Source organism: Bison bison, unplaced genomic scaffold, assembly GCF_000754665.1.
Source record: "Bison bison bison isolate TAMUID 2011002044 unplaced genomic scaffold, Bison_UMD1.0 scf7180017864384, whole genome shotgun sequence".
NCBI classification, from domain to species: Eukaryota; Metazoa; Chordata; class Mammalia; order Artiodactyla; family Bovidae; genus Bison; species Bison bison.
In genome coordinates, this window is record NW_011494956.1 from 8,647,279 (window position 1) to 8,661,871 (window position 14,593).

Sequence of the window (14,593 nt, forward strand, 5' to 3'; positions counted from 1 at the left end):
TGTCTCAGTTACAGTAGCTTTGCAATCAGTCTTGCTATCTGGTAGTAGTAGTCTTCCAGCACTTGGATACCTTGACAATATAAATATTAATAAAGATCAGGTGCTGAAGGAAGGGATGTGGAAGGACTGATATCCTCAACTTTTATAACATAGGGGCAGGAATAATAAATTTTTAAAAATTCATTAATGGAAATATTTAAAGTAATGAAGTCAAAAGAATAGTACTCATCCTTTACCTTGAACATGTCCAGTTCTCTCTTCGTAATACCTACTCATTTCCCATCTCACATACTCTAGAGGAAGGGTTACTTTGAAGCAAATTTAGAAAGATCTTTAGAGGCTGATATTTCTGTTGTGAAGAAACATTCAACTAAAATTTAATCTTTAGTTTCTGTATTAACTTCAAACAAAATTAAACTTAATTCTTTCTGTTGAAAGCATTTTTGTAAAGTGATTGTTTTCTATGTACCTTGCTATCTAGTGCATAGAGAAGTGTCTGGACTGATGATCATAATGTCAATAATAGTTATTTCAAGGGTGGTAGAATTTGAATGGTTTTCTTAAATTCTCTTTACTTTTCTGAATTCCTTAAATCTTTTTCTAGGTAAGTCTATAATTTTTACAAAAAAATAATAAAGTTAACTATTAAGCATTGAGAAAGAAAAGTAGTTTTAATATTAACAGTTTATTTAGATCATTTATAAGAATTTTAACTTTCAGGGTGCAGTTCTACCTCAAGAAATAAGTCAAGTAACTCAACATCATAAAACTGGCTTTAATGACAACAGCGTTAAGCCGAGAAAACATGAGCCTCACAGAAAATGTAAGTTATGAGTTAGAAAGTATACATATGGTGCTAAGTGCTTCCTTTTATTTTTATAAATTAACAGCTTTATTGTTATAATTCACATATTATAAAATTCATCCTTTTATTGTTCAATCAGTGTTTTTTTAGTGTTTTCACAAAGTTGTACAACCAAATGCTAGTATCTAAATTTAGAACATTTTCATCACCCCAAAAAGAAATATCATACTTATTAGTAGTCATACTCATTAGTCTGTACTTACTAGTCGTCATTCCCCTATCCCTGGCAACTGCTAACTTACTTCTGCCTCTGTGGATTGACCTGTTCTGGACATTTCCTATAAATAGAAACATAAAATACGTGATCTTTGAGACCAACTCCACTCACTCGGTGTAATCTTTTCAAGATTCATCCGTGTTGAAGCATATATCAGTACTTCATTCGTTTTTAAGACTGAACAATTTTCTATTATATGAATACAATGTTTTGTTTATGCATCCTCCCACTGATGGATATTTGGGTCATTTGCACTTTTGTGTTATAATAAATAATGCTGCTGCTACTGCTACTGCTGCTAAGTCACTTCAGTCGTGTCAGACTCTGTGCAACCCCATAGACGGCAGCTACTGTGGATATTTATGTACAGATTTTTGTGTGAAAACCCTGGTGGCACAGACAGTAAAGCATCGGCCTACAATGCAGGAGACTCAGGTTCGATCCCTGGGTCGGGAAGATCCTCTGGAGAAGGAAATGGCAACCCACTCCAGTACTCTTGCCTAGAAAATCCCATGGATGGAGGAGCCTGGTAGGCTACAGTCCATGGGGTCGCAAAGAGTCAAACACGACTGAGTGACTTCACTTTTGTGTGAACATGTGGTTACAGGTCTCTTGAGCATATATGAATTAAAGGGATAACTGAGTCTTTTATTTATTTACTGAGTTAACTGAGTTAACTCTATGCCTAACTTTTTGTGGAACTACCACACTGTATTCCAAAATGGCTGGACCATTTTACATTCCCACCAGCAATATATGACAGTCCAATTTCTTCACATCCTCCACAACACTTGTTATGGAGTGTTGTTATCCAACTTTTTTGTTATAGTCATCCTAGTAAATGTAAAGTGGAGTCTCCTTGTGGTTTTCATTTCTAATTCATTAATAATTAATAGTGCTGAACATGTTTTCATGTGTTTATTGGCTGTTTGTTTATCTTCTTTAGAGAAACATTCAAATCCTTTGCTCATTTTAAAATTAGGTTGTCTTCATGTGGGGAGGAAATGGCAACCCACTCCAATATTCTTGCCTGGAGAATTCCATGGACAGAGAAGCCTAGCAGGCTATAGTCCATGGAATCGCATAGAGTCAGACATGACCAAGTGACTAACACACACACCCAGGCCACTTGAATCTGCAGCCTAACCCAGGAGACAGATAAGGCACAGAGGGTGGCAGGATGAAGTGTCATTCCAAACCCTACAAGATAGGGGCAAGGTGGGGGAAGTGGACGGAGCCAAGAGACAGGCTTTCAGGGGTCCATGCCTGCGTGGAGGGCTTCCCTGAGGAGGAGGCAGGTGAGAAGAGGCCAAGAGGGTGTGTGAGTATTGACTTGCAGAAAGGGAAGGACAAAGGGTTCTAGGCAGAGATTAGAGGGCCAGCTGTGCGAGTAGCCACTGGGCCCAGGGTGTATGTGCCACACCACACTCCATGCCAGGGGTGTGGTGGGGTGCCTCTCCAGATCCTAGGCTTTGGGAAGGTGCTATGCTGCTGGGGTCCCAGGGACACAGGGCAGGCAGTACAAATTCAAACTTTGGCAGTGACACACCCTGCAAAGCAGATGAGCCCCCAGATACAATGCAGGTGAGAAAAGCCAAACACAGAAGGCCATAAAATGTGTGATTCCATTTCTACGAAACGTCCAGAACAAGAAAATCCACAGAGATAAAGAGTGGATGTGTGGTTGTCAGGGTCTGGGGGAAGATGGGGGTGGGGTAACGGCTTATGTGTCTCTCAGGCTGGAGGCAAGTGTGGGTACCCTGAAAGGAGCGTGCACCCCAGTTGGGCACACACTCAGCTGGGAAAGTGTGCCAGCCTGTACCCCGCTGCTCCTGGTACCCAGCCCCCAGCAGTGGCAGGCCCGGCAAGGGAGTAGCTGTGTCAGTGGCCAAGCCTTGGTGACCCCGTGGCCATTCCACCCTGAATTCTGGAAGGAGCAGGAGTGTATTGGGATGCAGCCTGCCCTCTCCTTGTACCCCTGGGTTTTCAAAAATCCTGGCCAAGCCTGGGCTCCTCCATGCTGGGCCTTAGGCTTCTCTTCTGGAAGATGGAACAACAGCATCGTCCTCAGTGGACAGTGGTCAAGTTTAAGGGTATTTGTACCCAGAAAAGACTGACTCAGCTGAGCTGCCCTTATTGACTCCTTGGAACAGCCATTGGGTTCTGGGTTCCATCAGGAACACTCAGTGCTTTTATTAATGACACCAGCAGCAGCAGCAATAGTAGTAATAACAATAATGGGAGAACTAGTGTGAGAACATAAGAACCATGACCTTGCACTTTCACATACTGTGGCAATTGAGTTCAAAGCCTCAGGTCCCCTCTCCTAGGAAACCGTGCCCCTAAGAAGTCATGTCCATGTGAAAATGCCACGCCCCTTACAAGCCTTCAGTTCTCCACCTGCAAAGTGAAAGAGCCAAATACCCGAAGTTTAAATCAAACTGGGTCAGGAACACTGCCCAGAGGGACAAATCAGCTAATCCTACCTTGATTTACAGTTTTGGTCCCCAAGGAATTCTCTCTTTTTCTCTCTCTCTCTTTTTTGTTTGTTTGTTTGCATCCGAGTTAAAAATACATTGCTTGGAAATAAAATTTTTTAAAGTTAGGTTGTCTTTTCATTCTTGAGTTGTAAGAGTACTTTTAATATTCCATATCCTATGAAGTACTTTTTATGTTCTATATACTATATGCTGTTCAGATATTTGATTCGCAGCTATGTGCTATCATTCTGTGGTTGTCTTTTAACTTTCTTTACAGTGTCCTTGAAGCACAAAAGTTTTAAATTTTGACCAAATCCAATTTACCTATTTCTGATTTTTCTTTAGTTGCTTGTGCTTTAGGTATCATCTAAGAAACCATTACCTAATTCAAGGTCACAAAAATTTACACCTGTGTTTTCTTCTAAGAGCATTACAGTTTTAGCTGTAACATTTAGGTCTTTTTTCCATTTTTGAATAAGTGCGTATATGGTATGAGTCCATATTCACTCTCTTGCATATAGACGTCTAGTTGTCCCAGCACTATTTATTAAAAGACTGTTCTTTGCTCATTGAATTTTCTTTGCCCTGCATTGAATCGTCTTGGCACCCTTGTCATAAATCAGTTGACCATAGATGCATAGGTTTATTTCTAGTCTCTAATTGCATTTCACTGATCTATATTCCATCTTTTTGTGCACAACACATCATCTTCATTACCATAGTTTTGTTATCAGTTTTGAAATTAGAAAATTTGAATCCTCCAACTTTGTTTTTCAAGATTATTTGTCAAGTTCTGGTCTCTTGCATTTCCGTATAAATTTTAGGATCAGCTTGTCTATTTCTGCAGATATGGCAGCTGGAATTTTTATAGGGATTATACTGAATCTGTAGACCACTTTGGGTAGTATTGTCATCAATACTACCCAATAAGCCTCTCTATTTCTTTCAACGATGTCTTATAGTATTCAGTGTATAAGTCTTGAATTTTTTGTTAAATTTATTAATAAGTATTTTATTACAGTTGTCAGTGGAGCTGTTTCCTTAATTTTGGGAGCATATTGTTCATTACAATTTATAGAAATAACACTGACTTTTGTATATTAATCTTGTATTCCTCCACCTTGTTGAACTTATTTATTAGCCCTAGTTTTTTGTGGCTTCCGCAAATGTAGTTTTACTTCTTCCTATACAATCTGGGTGCCTTCTACTTATTTTTCTTGCCTCATTGTTGTGGCTATAACCATCAGTCAAATAGAAGTGGTGAGGGTACGCATCCTTGTCTTGATCTTAAGGGTAAGCTTTCAGTCTTTCATCATTAAATATAATGTTAACTGTAGAGTTTTGGTAGCTGCCCTTTATAAGGTGAAGAAGTTTCTTTGTATTCCTAGATTGTTGATTTTTTTTTAACCTAGGAGGGATATTAGTTTTTGTCACATGCTGTGTCTTTGACTTTTGAGATGATCACATGGATTCTGTCCTTTATGCATTCGATGTGTTTTTTTTTTTCACTGATTGTTTTTCATATGTTGAACCAACCTTGCATACCTGGAATAAATCCCACTAGATCTTGGTGTATCATCCTCCTTATACAGTACAAGATTCTATTCACTGGTATTTTGTTGAGGATCTTTGCATCTGTATTCATAAAGGACATTTGTAATTTTCTTGTGATGTCTTTAATTTTGGTATCATGGTAATACTGGGCTCATAGAATGTTGGAATAACACTTTGAAAGAACTCTAGCCTGATTCTAATCTCAAGTAGCAGCCAGGCTATGGATTTTCACCAAAAATATACTCCTGTTTTTTTTTTCAAGGCTTCATGGAACTGGAGAGTAAGAGATAGAACTGGGCAGGGCAAGTTAAAATGTCACAAAACTCACTGTTTTTACTAGATTCAGTCTTTTTTCTTGAAGAAATACATCCCAGATTGTTGCAAGTCTTTGATTAATTTCTATCATTCTGAAAATTAGGATTCTGGTAATTTATATTCATTTTCTTGTTGCTTTTATGGAGAAAAGAATTTGTAGAGGTCCTTCAGTATTTTTGCTGATGTCACCTCACTAACCACATTTTGAGATAAATTTAAATTTTATTTAGAGTAATCCAGTTACCTTTTTATGTATATAAACACTTGCCTATTACATTACTCCAGGGACTTCCCTGGCAGTCCAGTGGTTAAGACGTCATGCTTCCACTGCAGGGGCACAAGTTTAGTCTTTGGTTGGGGAACCTAAGATCTTACATGCTGCAAGGCATGGCCAAAAAATTTAAAATAAATAAATAAATTCAAATTATATTACAGATTTTTGTTAAGAATATGTGCAAGTATTTTGTTGTTAATATTCTCTAACGTATTTTATGTATTTTGACTCTTCATTTGTTTCAGTAGTCCACTGTGTTTTAGGCACAGTAGGGAGTACAGATACACAGATGAGAATCTTCATCTTACAGTACTTTTTCTCTTCTCTTGATCATAGTATTCCCAAATTGTATCAAATTGCTCTTCATGTTCAAAATATGACTCTTTTGTTATTCATTTATTTATTCAGCTGTATTATGTGGAAGGTATTGTTTTAGGTGCTGGGGATAAGTCAGACAAGTTTTCTGACCTAATGGACTTTATATTCTAAGGTTGAGACTAATAATAGGCAGAGTAAATTCCATAATCTGTAGTAATGATAAATCTATGATGAAAAATAAAGCAGAGTAAGAAGATTGAGTGATGCAGATGCTGTTTTAAATATGGTAGTCAAGTAATACCTCTCCAAGGACACATTTGAATAGAGACCCAAATGAAAGGGAAATGGAATCAGCTTGCTGAAGAGCTTTCCAGCAGAGGAAATACCAAGTGCCGAGTCCTGAGTCTAATTGATTATATTTTATATGCACATGGTATTTTATGTATTTATATATTTCCTATAGTTTAAGAATAGTCTTTATAAAATGTTTTTCTTTTTTTTTTTTTTTAGCAGGAGTCCTTTTTTTTTTATTTTTTTATTTTTAAACTTTACAATATTGTATTAGTTTTGCCAAATATCGAAATGAATCCACCACAGGTATACCTGTGTTCCCCATCCTGAACCCTCCTCCCTCCTCCCTCCTCATACCCTCCCTCTGGGTCGTCCCAGTGCACCAGCCCCAAGCATCCAGTATTGTGCATTGAACCTGGACTGGCGACTCGTTTCATACATGATATTATACATGTTTCAATGCCATTCTCCCAAATCTCCCCACCCTCTCCCTCACCCATGGAGTCCATAAGACTGCTCTATACATCAGTGTCTCTTTTGCTGTCTCGAACACAGGGTTATTGTTACCATCTTTCTAAATTCCATATATATGCGTTAGTATACTGTATTGGTGTTTTTCTTTAAAAATTATTTTGAAAAAACTTTTCTTGTTTTATAACTTTGGTTCAGATTTTTGTTTTTGTTTTGCACCAATGTGTGTGTGTGTGTTAGTTGCTTAGTCGTGTCCGACTCTGCAACCCCATAGACCGTAGCCCACCAGGTCCCTCTGTCCATGGGATTCTCCAGGCAAGAACACTGGAGTGGGTTGCCATTTCCTTCTCCAAAAGGAATTACAGAAAGAAAGTGAAGTCGCTCAGTTGTGAACGACTCTTTGTGACCCCATGGACTGTAGCTTACCAGGCTCCCCAATCCATGGAATTTTCCAGGCAAGAGTACTGGAGTGGGTTGCCATTTCCTTCTCCAAATATCTATATGTTATTTTTGTTTCTTTTACATTTTAAGTTAAGTATAGATTCTGCTGCTGCTGCTAAGTCACTTCAGTCGTGTCTGACTCTGTGCGACCCCATAGACGGCTCCGCCGTCCCTGGGATTCTCCAGGCAAGAACACTGGAGTGGGTTGCCATTTCCTTCTCCAAAAGGAATTACAGAAAGAAAGTGAAGTCGCTCAGTTGTGAACGACTCTTTGTGACCCCATGGACTGTAGCTTACCAGGCTCCTCCATCCATGAGATTTTCCAGGCAAGAGTACTGGAGTGGGGTGCCATTGCCTTCTCCGAAATATAGATTCATGTCCCCATAAATCTGATAATTAAAGCTTCAAGATTTTATAGTTAATTAAAATGTTTGTGATTTTTTCTTCAAGTTATTCTTTATATAAAAGTGTGTAAGCCATTTACATTATGTGGAATTCCAATTAGTTTTCTTGTGTGTCTCAACAAAGGTTTAATGTTGAATCCAGGAATTCTTCCTTGGCTTCTTCTCTTACCCTCTCTGTTCTCCCTTCCCTTCTCATCTTTGTGCCTTCCTTCCCTTTTCTCTCATTCCAACCCCTCCCTCCCTTCTATCCATTCCTTCTACTTCTTTCCTCATCCTCTCTTTCCTCTTGTGTCCCTCTCTTTCTTCCTCCTTTTTTCTTCCTTTCTTCTTTTCTTTCCTTCTTCCTTTTTCCCTTCCCTCCTTCCTCTTCTAATCTATCCTTTTTCATTTTCTTTCTGTTCTCCTAATTTCCCCTTAACAAGAATGCTAACATAGCTTCCTCATTGGTCTCTAACTCCTTGTATATAATAGGCCACTGCTATATTTTAATTTTCTTAAAGCTCAATTCTGATCAGATTCCTACCTGATCAAAACTTTTCTGTGATTATGCCCATTACCTCCAGTGTAATTCCATAGTCTTCAGTCCTTGGCAGATTATGGCTGCAGCCTGCTCCTCTAGTTCAACTAAGCTGCATTATACTTCTTAGCCTCCAGCAGAACTTGTCTATTTAGAGTGCCACAAATATTCCTTGCTTTCTGCTACTCCTATTATTTGTCTTTTCTCTTATTATTTTCTTTGCTGAAATACTTAGCCCCCTATTCTGCCCTTTGGAAACTTGCCGTTCTACAAGACTCAATTAGATGCCACCTTTCTTTTTGCCTTGTTGTTGCCTGTATCTTTTCTCCCCCTCATCTAGATTACAAGTTCTTCAAAAGCAGGGCCTTTTTCTCCCTCCGTGGAATTCAGTGAATTCTTTAGCATAGTGCCTTGCTGTGGTAAATATTTGGTAAATTTAATAGGTATGGAACAAATTTCATTTAACAGAATTTCTATTTTCTTGTGTCTAGTTAAAGAAGAGTGTAAGAGTCCTAAAACTGAGAGTCGGTCACAAAAAATGTCAAATAGGCAGGTAAGCTTCTTAAAATCAAATTTCTAGTAGTCCACTTTTTATTGGAATTGGTGGCTCTGTGGCATCTGCCTTAAATTTGCAGCCCTTTCAACCTGATTCATAATGTGTGTGGCAAGAGGGTTGCTGAGCCTATCAGTCCCTTGGATGGGAGGTTGCGCAACTAGAGTCCAAGACTTGGAATTAGAGATACATTCTGGTTCTGCTGTTTCATGGTTCAGTGGCCTTGAGCAAGTCACTGCACTTCTCACAGCCTCAGTTTCTTCATCTTTAAAATGGAGACTAAAATATATCACTTGTGCCTCTCATTCATTATATATAGTCTGGTGCTAGTGCTTAGTCCCTCACTCTTGTCCGACTCTTTGCTACCCTATGAACTGCAGCCCTCCAGGCTCCTCTCTCCATGGGAATTCTTTACCAGCTGAGCTACCAGGAAAGCCCTATATAAGTACTTACAAACATGCCTACTTATATGAGTGTGTGTACATTTTATATATAAACTATTTGGAAATACGGGCTGCTGTCCATGGGGTCACAAAGAGTTGGACACGACTGAGCAACTAAGCATGCATGCATGTTTATATATTCAATGAAAGTATATAGACCAACATGGAAAAGTTAACAGTTAATTCTGTGGAGTTAGGTTAATAAGAGAAACTGAGATCATTTATATTTTATTTTAAGAGTTTCTGCTGATTGATAGTCTATATACATTTTATAATAAAAAACACTTTAAATCACATGTACACATGTGTATACTTCACATGTGTGCATTTTATATGCATATTATGTTTTATAACAAAGTGTTTTAAAAAGTTAGATCTCTTATAAGCTATATTTATAAAAGATATCTTAGCAGATATCTTGGCACATAACAGGTTCTCAGTAATGGAACCCATTAATTTTCAGATACCAATAAAGGGTTGAATTACATGACTTTCAAACCTTCTCCTTCTGAAATTCTTATGCTATAATTTCCTTTCTTCTAGAAAAGGAGTTCATAAACTCTTTAGTGCTGTGGGCCTCTTTGGTGAAGTATATGGACTCTTTCTGAGAATAATAGTATTAATGTTACAATAAAATATATAAGATTTGAAAGAAAACCAATTATATTGAAATGCCATTAGAATCACCACCATTGTATTAATAGTTTATTGCCTACATTCATAATTGAAGGGAATGCTAAATCTTATTTAGAAATTAATGGAGGTTAAGATGTAATTTTTTCCCTCATCAAGTTTATGGGCCCCCCTTTTTTCTTATGATATAAAAGAAAAAATAACACTCCAAAAAGTTGGCAGTGATTTATTTAGAATACTGTTAAGTAGTAACTATAATTTTATTTGCACAAAAACCCATTCTTACTCTTTTATAGGCATTTGGAGGGCCTGCCAAATGTAATATTAAGCTACTGAAGAGAAATGAAAATTCAGAAGTCTCAGAAAATCAAAAGGTTGTGACTGGTTATCCAAGTGGTGTTGATAAGGTAAAAGACCATTCATTCAGTTTATCTTCCCACACTTTAACACTTGGAAAGACGAGTGAGTGAAAATTAAATGATCAATTTTGTACATAAAACTCTTAGTGATTTTCAGGTCCTTGTACTTTCGAAACTTCATGCACAAAATATTTATTCTTTTAGCCTAATCCTGGAATTGAGAACTTCTTAGCATCCTTGAATATCTCCAAAGAAAGTGAAATACAGTCATCTCATCATGAAGAGCCTCCAAGTGAAGAACATTTGTCACCACAGTCATTTGCTATGGTTCGTATTTTGTAGGAGCTTGTACAATATGGTAATTTTATTATTGTTGGCCATACGTACCCTGTGCAACAGTTAAGATACCTTCTCTTACATAGACTGATGTGAGGCATATTATTTTCATCCTGTGAGGAAAACTGGGCTATCCTGGGCAATTTAGCCACCATAGCTCCCTTGTTTTTCTTTTTTTTTTTTAATAGTTATTTTGTTTTTAGATTTTACTTAGTTCTTTTAAGCTGTTTGCACATATGAAATTGCATTGTGTTTCTTTTTTTTTTTTTTTTTAATTTTATTTTATTTTTAAACTTTACATAATTGTATTAGTTTTGCCAAATATCAAAATGAATCCCTTGTTTTTCAAACATTGTTCCCAGACTGTTCGGTCAGAAATTAAGCAGGAATGATAATTATTATTTCTTTGCCAGGAAATGTGGATTTTTTTTCAACTCTATTGATTTTCCTTATTCTTTATCTGAATGTAGTTATTGTCTTAATTTTTAACAATAGAACTTATTAAAAGCAGGATCAGTAAGCTCTGTAACTCTAAGTTTAACTTTTCTCTCTACCCCCACTATCTCCACACTAATCATTTTCAAAGCAGAAAGGAACTCGGATGCTTAAAGAAATTCTAAAAATTGACAGCTCTGACAGTATGGATCATAAGAATGAAATGAAACAGTTTGGTAATGAAGTCACTGTTTCCTCTAGTAGGAGAGATGAATATGGATCTTCCTCACAACCTAAACAAAATAAGAAATTGAGTAAGTAAGCTAAGTACTTAATAAGAAATTAAGTGAGCTAATAGCCAACTTCAAAAATTCAGTTCATTTTGTTTTTTAATCTTGGAATTTTTAAAGATAAAACTACTTTTATTTTTTTAAGTATAATGAAGGGTAATAAGTGTGTTTTCTTATGCTTATGTCATTACATAACAATGTATTAAATAACTGTAACCAGTAGATCTCTAATTATCTTCTTGTAACTACTTAAATTATACTGTAACAGATACTCATTCTGTAGATTCCAAACCTAGAAAAGTTTTTACATTTTAGCTTTTTCTCAATAATTTAAAAATTATTATGTAATTTAAATATATTATTTAACTTTTCTTTTATCTATGAAATAGCATTGCAGATGTCTGTTGCAGTAATTATATGACATATATAAAGCAGTTACCACTGTGTCTAACACATCCTAGGTGCCAATAATTCGTATTAGTATTATGTTAAAATAACTTGACTCACATAAAAAAGAAGAAGCTGTAAAATCAATTAAAAATAATTAATGGAGGCACACATTGGAAAGTGGCACTCACCATAAGTCTGTGAAGCCTACAGCATAACATGTGGCACACAGCTGGACTTCACTAGATGTCGGTCATTGCCCCTAATTCTGTGTCCACTATACTTAATATTTGTCTCTGTAATTATCTTCAAAAGTCCACCAGGAATAATGGTAGGTGGGGACAAAAGTTTCTCAGGTAAAAAACATTTTGAAATAAGGCAATTTGAATTTATTAAGGATCAAAATCTGGAACAATATCAGAGCCTAGCTTCATTTATCTACTGAGTATCAGGATAAATAATTAAAATTCCAATAACTCTCAGGAAACAATATATATCATAGTGACAGATGTATTCTTGAAATAGAGCAAAATAAAATTTTAAAACAGTATCAGCTAAGTGTGATCCCACTGTCAAAAACAAGTAACTTTTACTATATTTCAGTACAGTAAAAAGCATTATATACCTTAGAATGAAGAGCTCAGAACCCAGCCCATGTAACAGAACTAATTATGACTTTGGGCAAGCCACTTATTTTTTAATCTATAATAGTTAGAGGTTTAGATTCATTCTCCGCTAGGGTGTGCTTTTGTTCTGTTGGTGAGTTTCTTGATTATAAAGAATGTGCTCTTTCAGAATTTTAAAAATCATATTCTATATAAAGGCACTTGGAAGGTTTGATTTCAGAAAAAACATTCAAGAAGCACTATTTTAGAGCAAAAAACATTGATCCATGTGGCTCAGAAAGTAAGATGGATTTTGAGAAAACCAAAGCTGAAACCTCAAAACTTAAGAATTTTAACACAAGGAACTCTGCTCAGTGATCTTTGGTGACTAAATGGAAACAAATCTAAAAAAAAGAGTGAATATATGTATACATATAACTGATTCATTTTACTGTACAGCAGAAACTAGCACAACACTGTAAAGCAACTATACTCCAATAAAAATTAAAGGAAAAAAACATTAAGAATTAATTATAAATCAGCTCAAGAAAGCCCTTTGCTTGTTTAGATCTTGCCTACAATGTGTTAATCTCTCATGATGTTAATTTTTGGCAGTCATCAACTTATATTTTTTAATCTTTATCTTAATTATATATCAGTAATTAATTATAATCATCTAAAAATCTTCATTTAGTTCTAGTTATTTTAGGCAAGACTAAATAGTTCTTACATTTGCTTCATAGGAAATGTTCCTCTTTTCACTTTCTAACTATGTCTTACTTGCTATTCTGTAAAGCCCTGCCATAATTACATAGTTTGAATTATCATTTAATGTAGATATGTCCTTTTCTCTTTTTTTTGTAGCATCTTATATGAACAAGCCTCACAGTGCTAGTGAGTACCATAATGTTCAGTCTATGGACAATGTGTGCTGGCCTACTGGCCAGATTCCTCCTATGTCCACACCAGTAACTGAACTTTCTCGAATTTGTTCCCTTGTTGGAATGCCACAACCAGATTTCTCCTTTCTGAGAACACCACAGGTATGGTAAACTACTGTTCTTCTGTTCGCCTAAGTTATTGATCACTGAGCTTAAACAAATCAACTGAAAATCTTTGGCTGAAAATAATATAGTGGAGCTGGTATTTTTTACTTTATGAGAAGCGTAGATGAATACTTTTCCATTTATGCATAACCAGAGCCCTCATGACACTGACAGGAACTTGGGCAACAGGTCACCTCGCAGGATTCTTCAGAGTGGTGACAGGGCTAGGGGTCTTGGCGTACAGTGCAGCTGTCAAACTGTTTGGTCTCAGAAACTACCCATCTTTTTTTTTGAGAACCCCAAAGAAATTTTGTTTACTTGTATTATATCCATATTTACCAAATTAAAAATGAAAAAATTTTAAGTAGTTAATTAAAAATGACTTTTTGAAAAAATTTACTGAGAAGAATGTCATTGCCCTACATTTTTGCAAGTCTTTTCCATCTTCTAGATTAACAGGAGAAGCTAGATTCTCATCTCTGCTTCTTACTATCCATCTCTTGTAATACATGGTTTTGGTTGAAATACATGAAGAAAATCTGACCTCACACGAATGGTTGGAAAAAAGAAAGAAAATTTTAATAGCCTTTTCATATCATTGGGGATATTTTTTGATAAACAACATTAAAACATGGTATTTTCTTTAAAGTTAGTGCAGTTGTAGAATTTGAAATTATATTAATGAACGTTTTGTTCTCTCTATACTTATGAGAAAGAGAGAGTGAAAAGAGCAAATAACATTTTCATATTATTATAAAAATAGTTTGAAGCTCTGGAAAGGGTCTCAGGGACCTCTGAGGTCCCCATACCACACCTTGAGAACCACTACAGGAAATCTGTTTTATCCTTTATCCAAACTCTTGACATATTCTTACCTAAAACAACCATTAATAATAATGGTAATAATACTATGTTAGTATAATGATACTATGTTAGTATAATGATACTAACATAGTATTAATAATAATAGTAATAATACTATACTTAGTAATCAGATCAGATCAGATCAGTCGCTCAGTCGTGTCCGACTCTTTGCGACCCCATGAATCGCAGCATGCCAGGCCTCCCTGTCCATCACCAACTCCCGGAGTTCACTCAGACTCACATCCATCGAGTCAGTGATGCCATCCAGCCATCTCATCCTCTGTCGTCCCCTTCTCCTCCTGCCCCCAATCCCTCCCAGCATCAGAGTCTTTTCCAGTGAGTCAACTCTTCACATGAGGTGGCCAAAGTACTGGAGTTTCAGCTTTAGCATCATTCCTTCCAAAGAAATCCCAGGGCTGATCTTCTTCAGAATGGAGTGGTTGGATCTCCTTGCAGCCAAGGGACTCTCAAGAGTCTTCTCCAACACCACAAGTG

General features: G+C 36.4%; 1 protein-coding gene across 4 annotated transcripts in view; it reads left to right on the forward strand.

The window, feature by feature from the left end:
• Positions 1-14,593, forward strand: part of XRN1 (5'-3' exoribonuclease 1) — a 112,708-nt gene that overhangs the window by 83,206 nt on the left and 14,909 nt on the right. For all 4 annotated transcript variants that reach the window (XM_010858157.1, XM_010858159.1, XM_010858158.1 and 1 more), the window contains exons 33-38: positions 721-823; positions 8,639-8,700; positions 10,073-10,183; positions 10,340-10,462; positions 11,061-11,220; positions 13,053-13,231. In XM_010858157.1, coding sequence (XP_010856459.1) covers positions 721-823; positions 8,639-8,700; positions 10,073-10,183; positions 10,340-10,462; positions 11,061-11,220; positions 13,053-13,231 — 738 coding nt within the window. The remainder of the gene's footprint in view (positions 1-720; positions 824-8,638; positions 8,701-10,072; positions 10,184-10,339; positions 10,463-11,060; positions 11,221-13,052; positions 13,232-14,593) is intronic.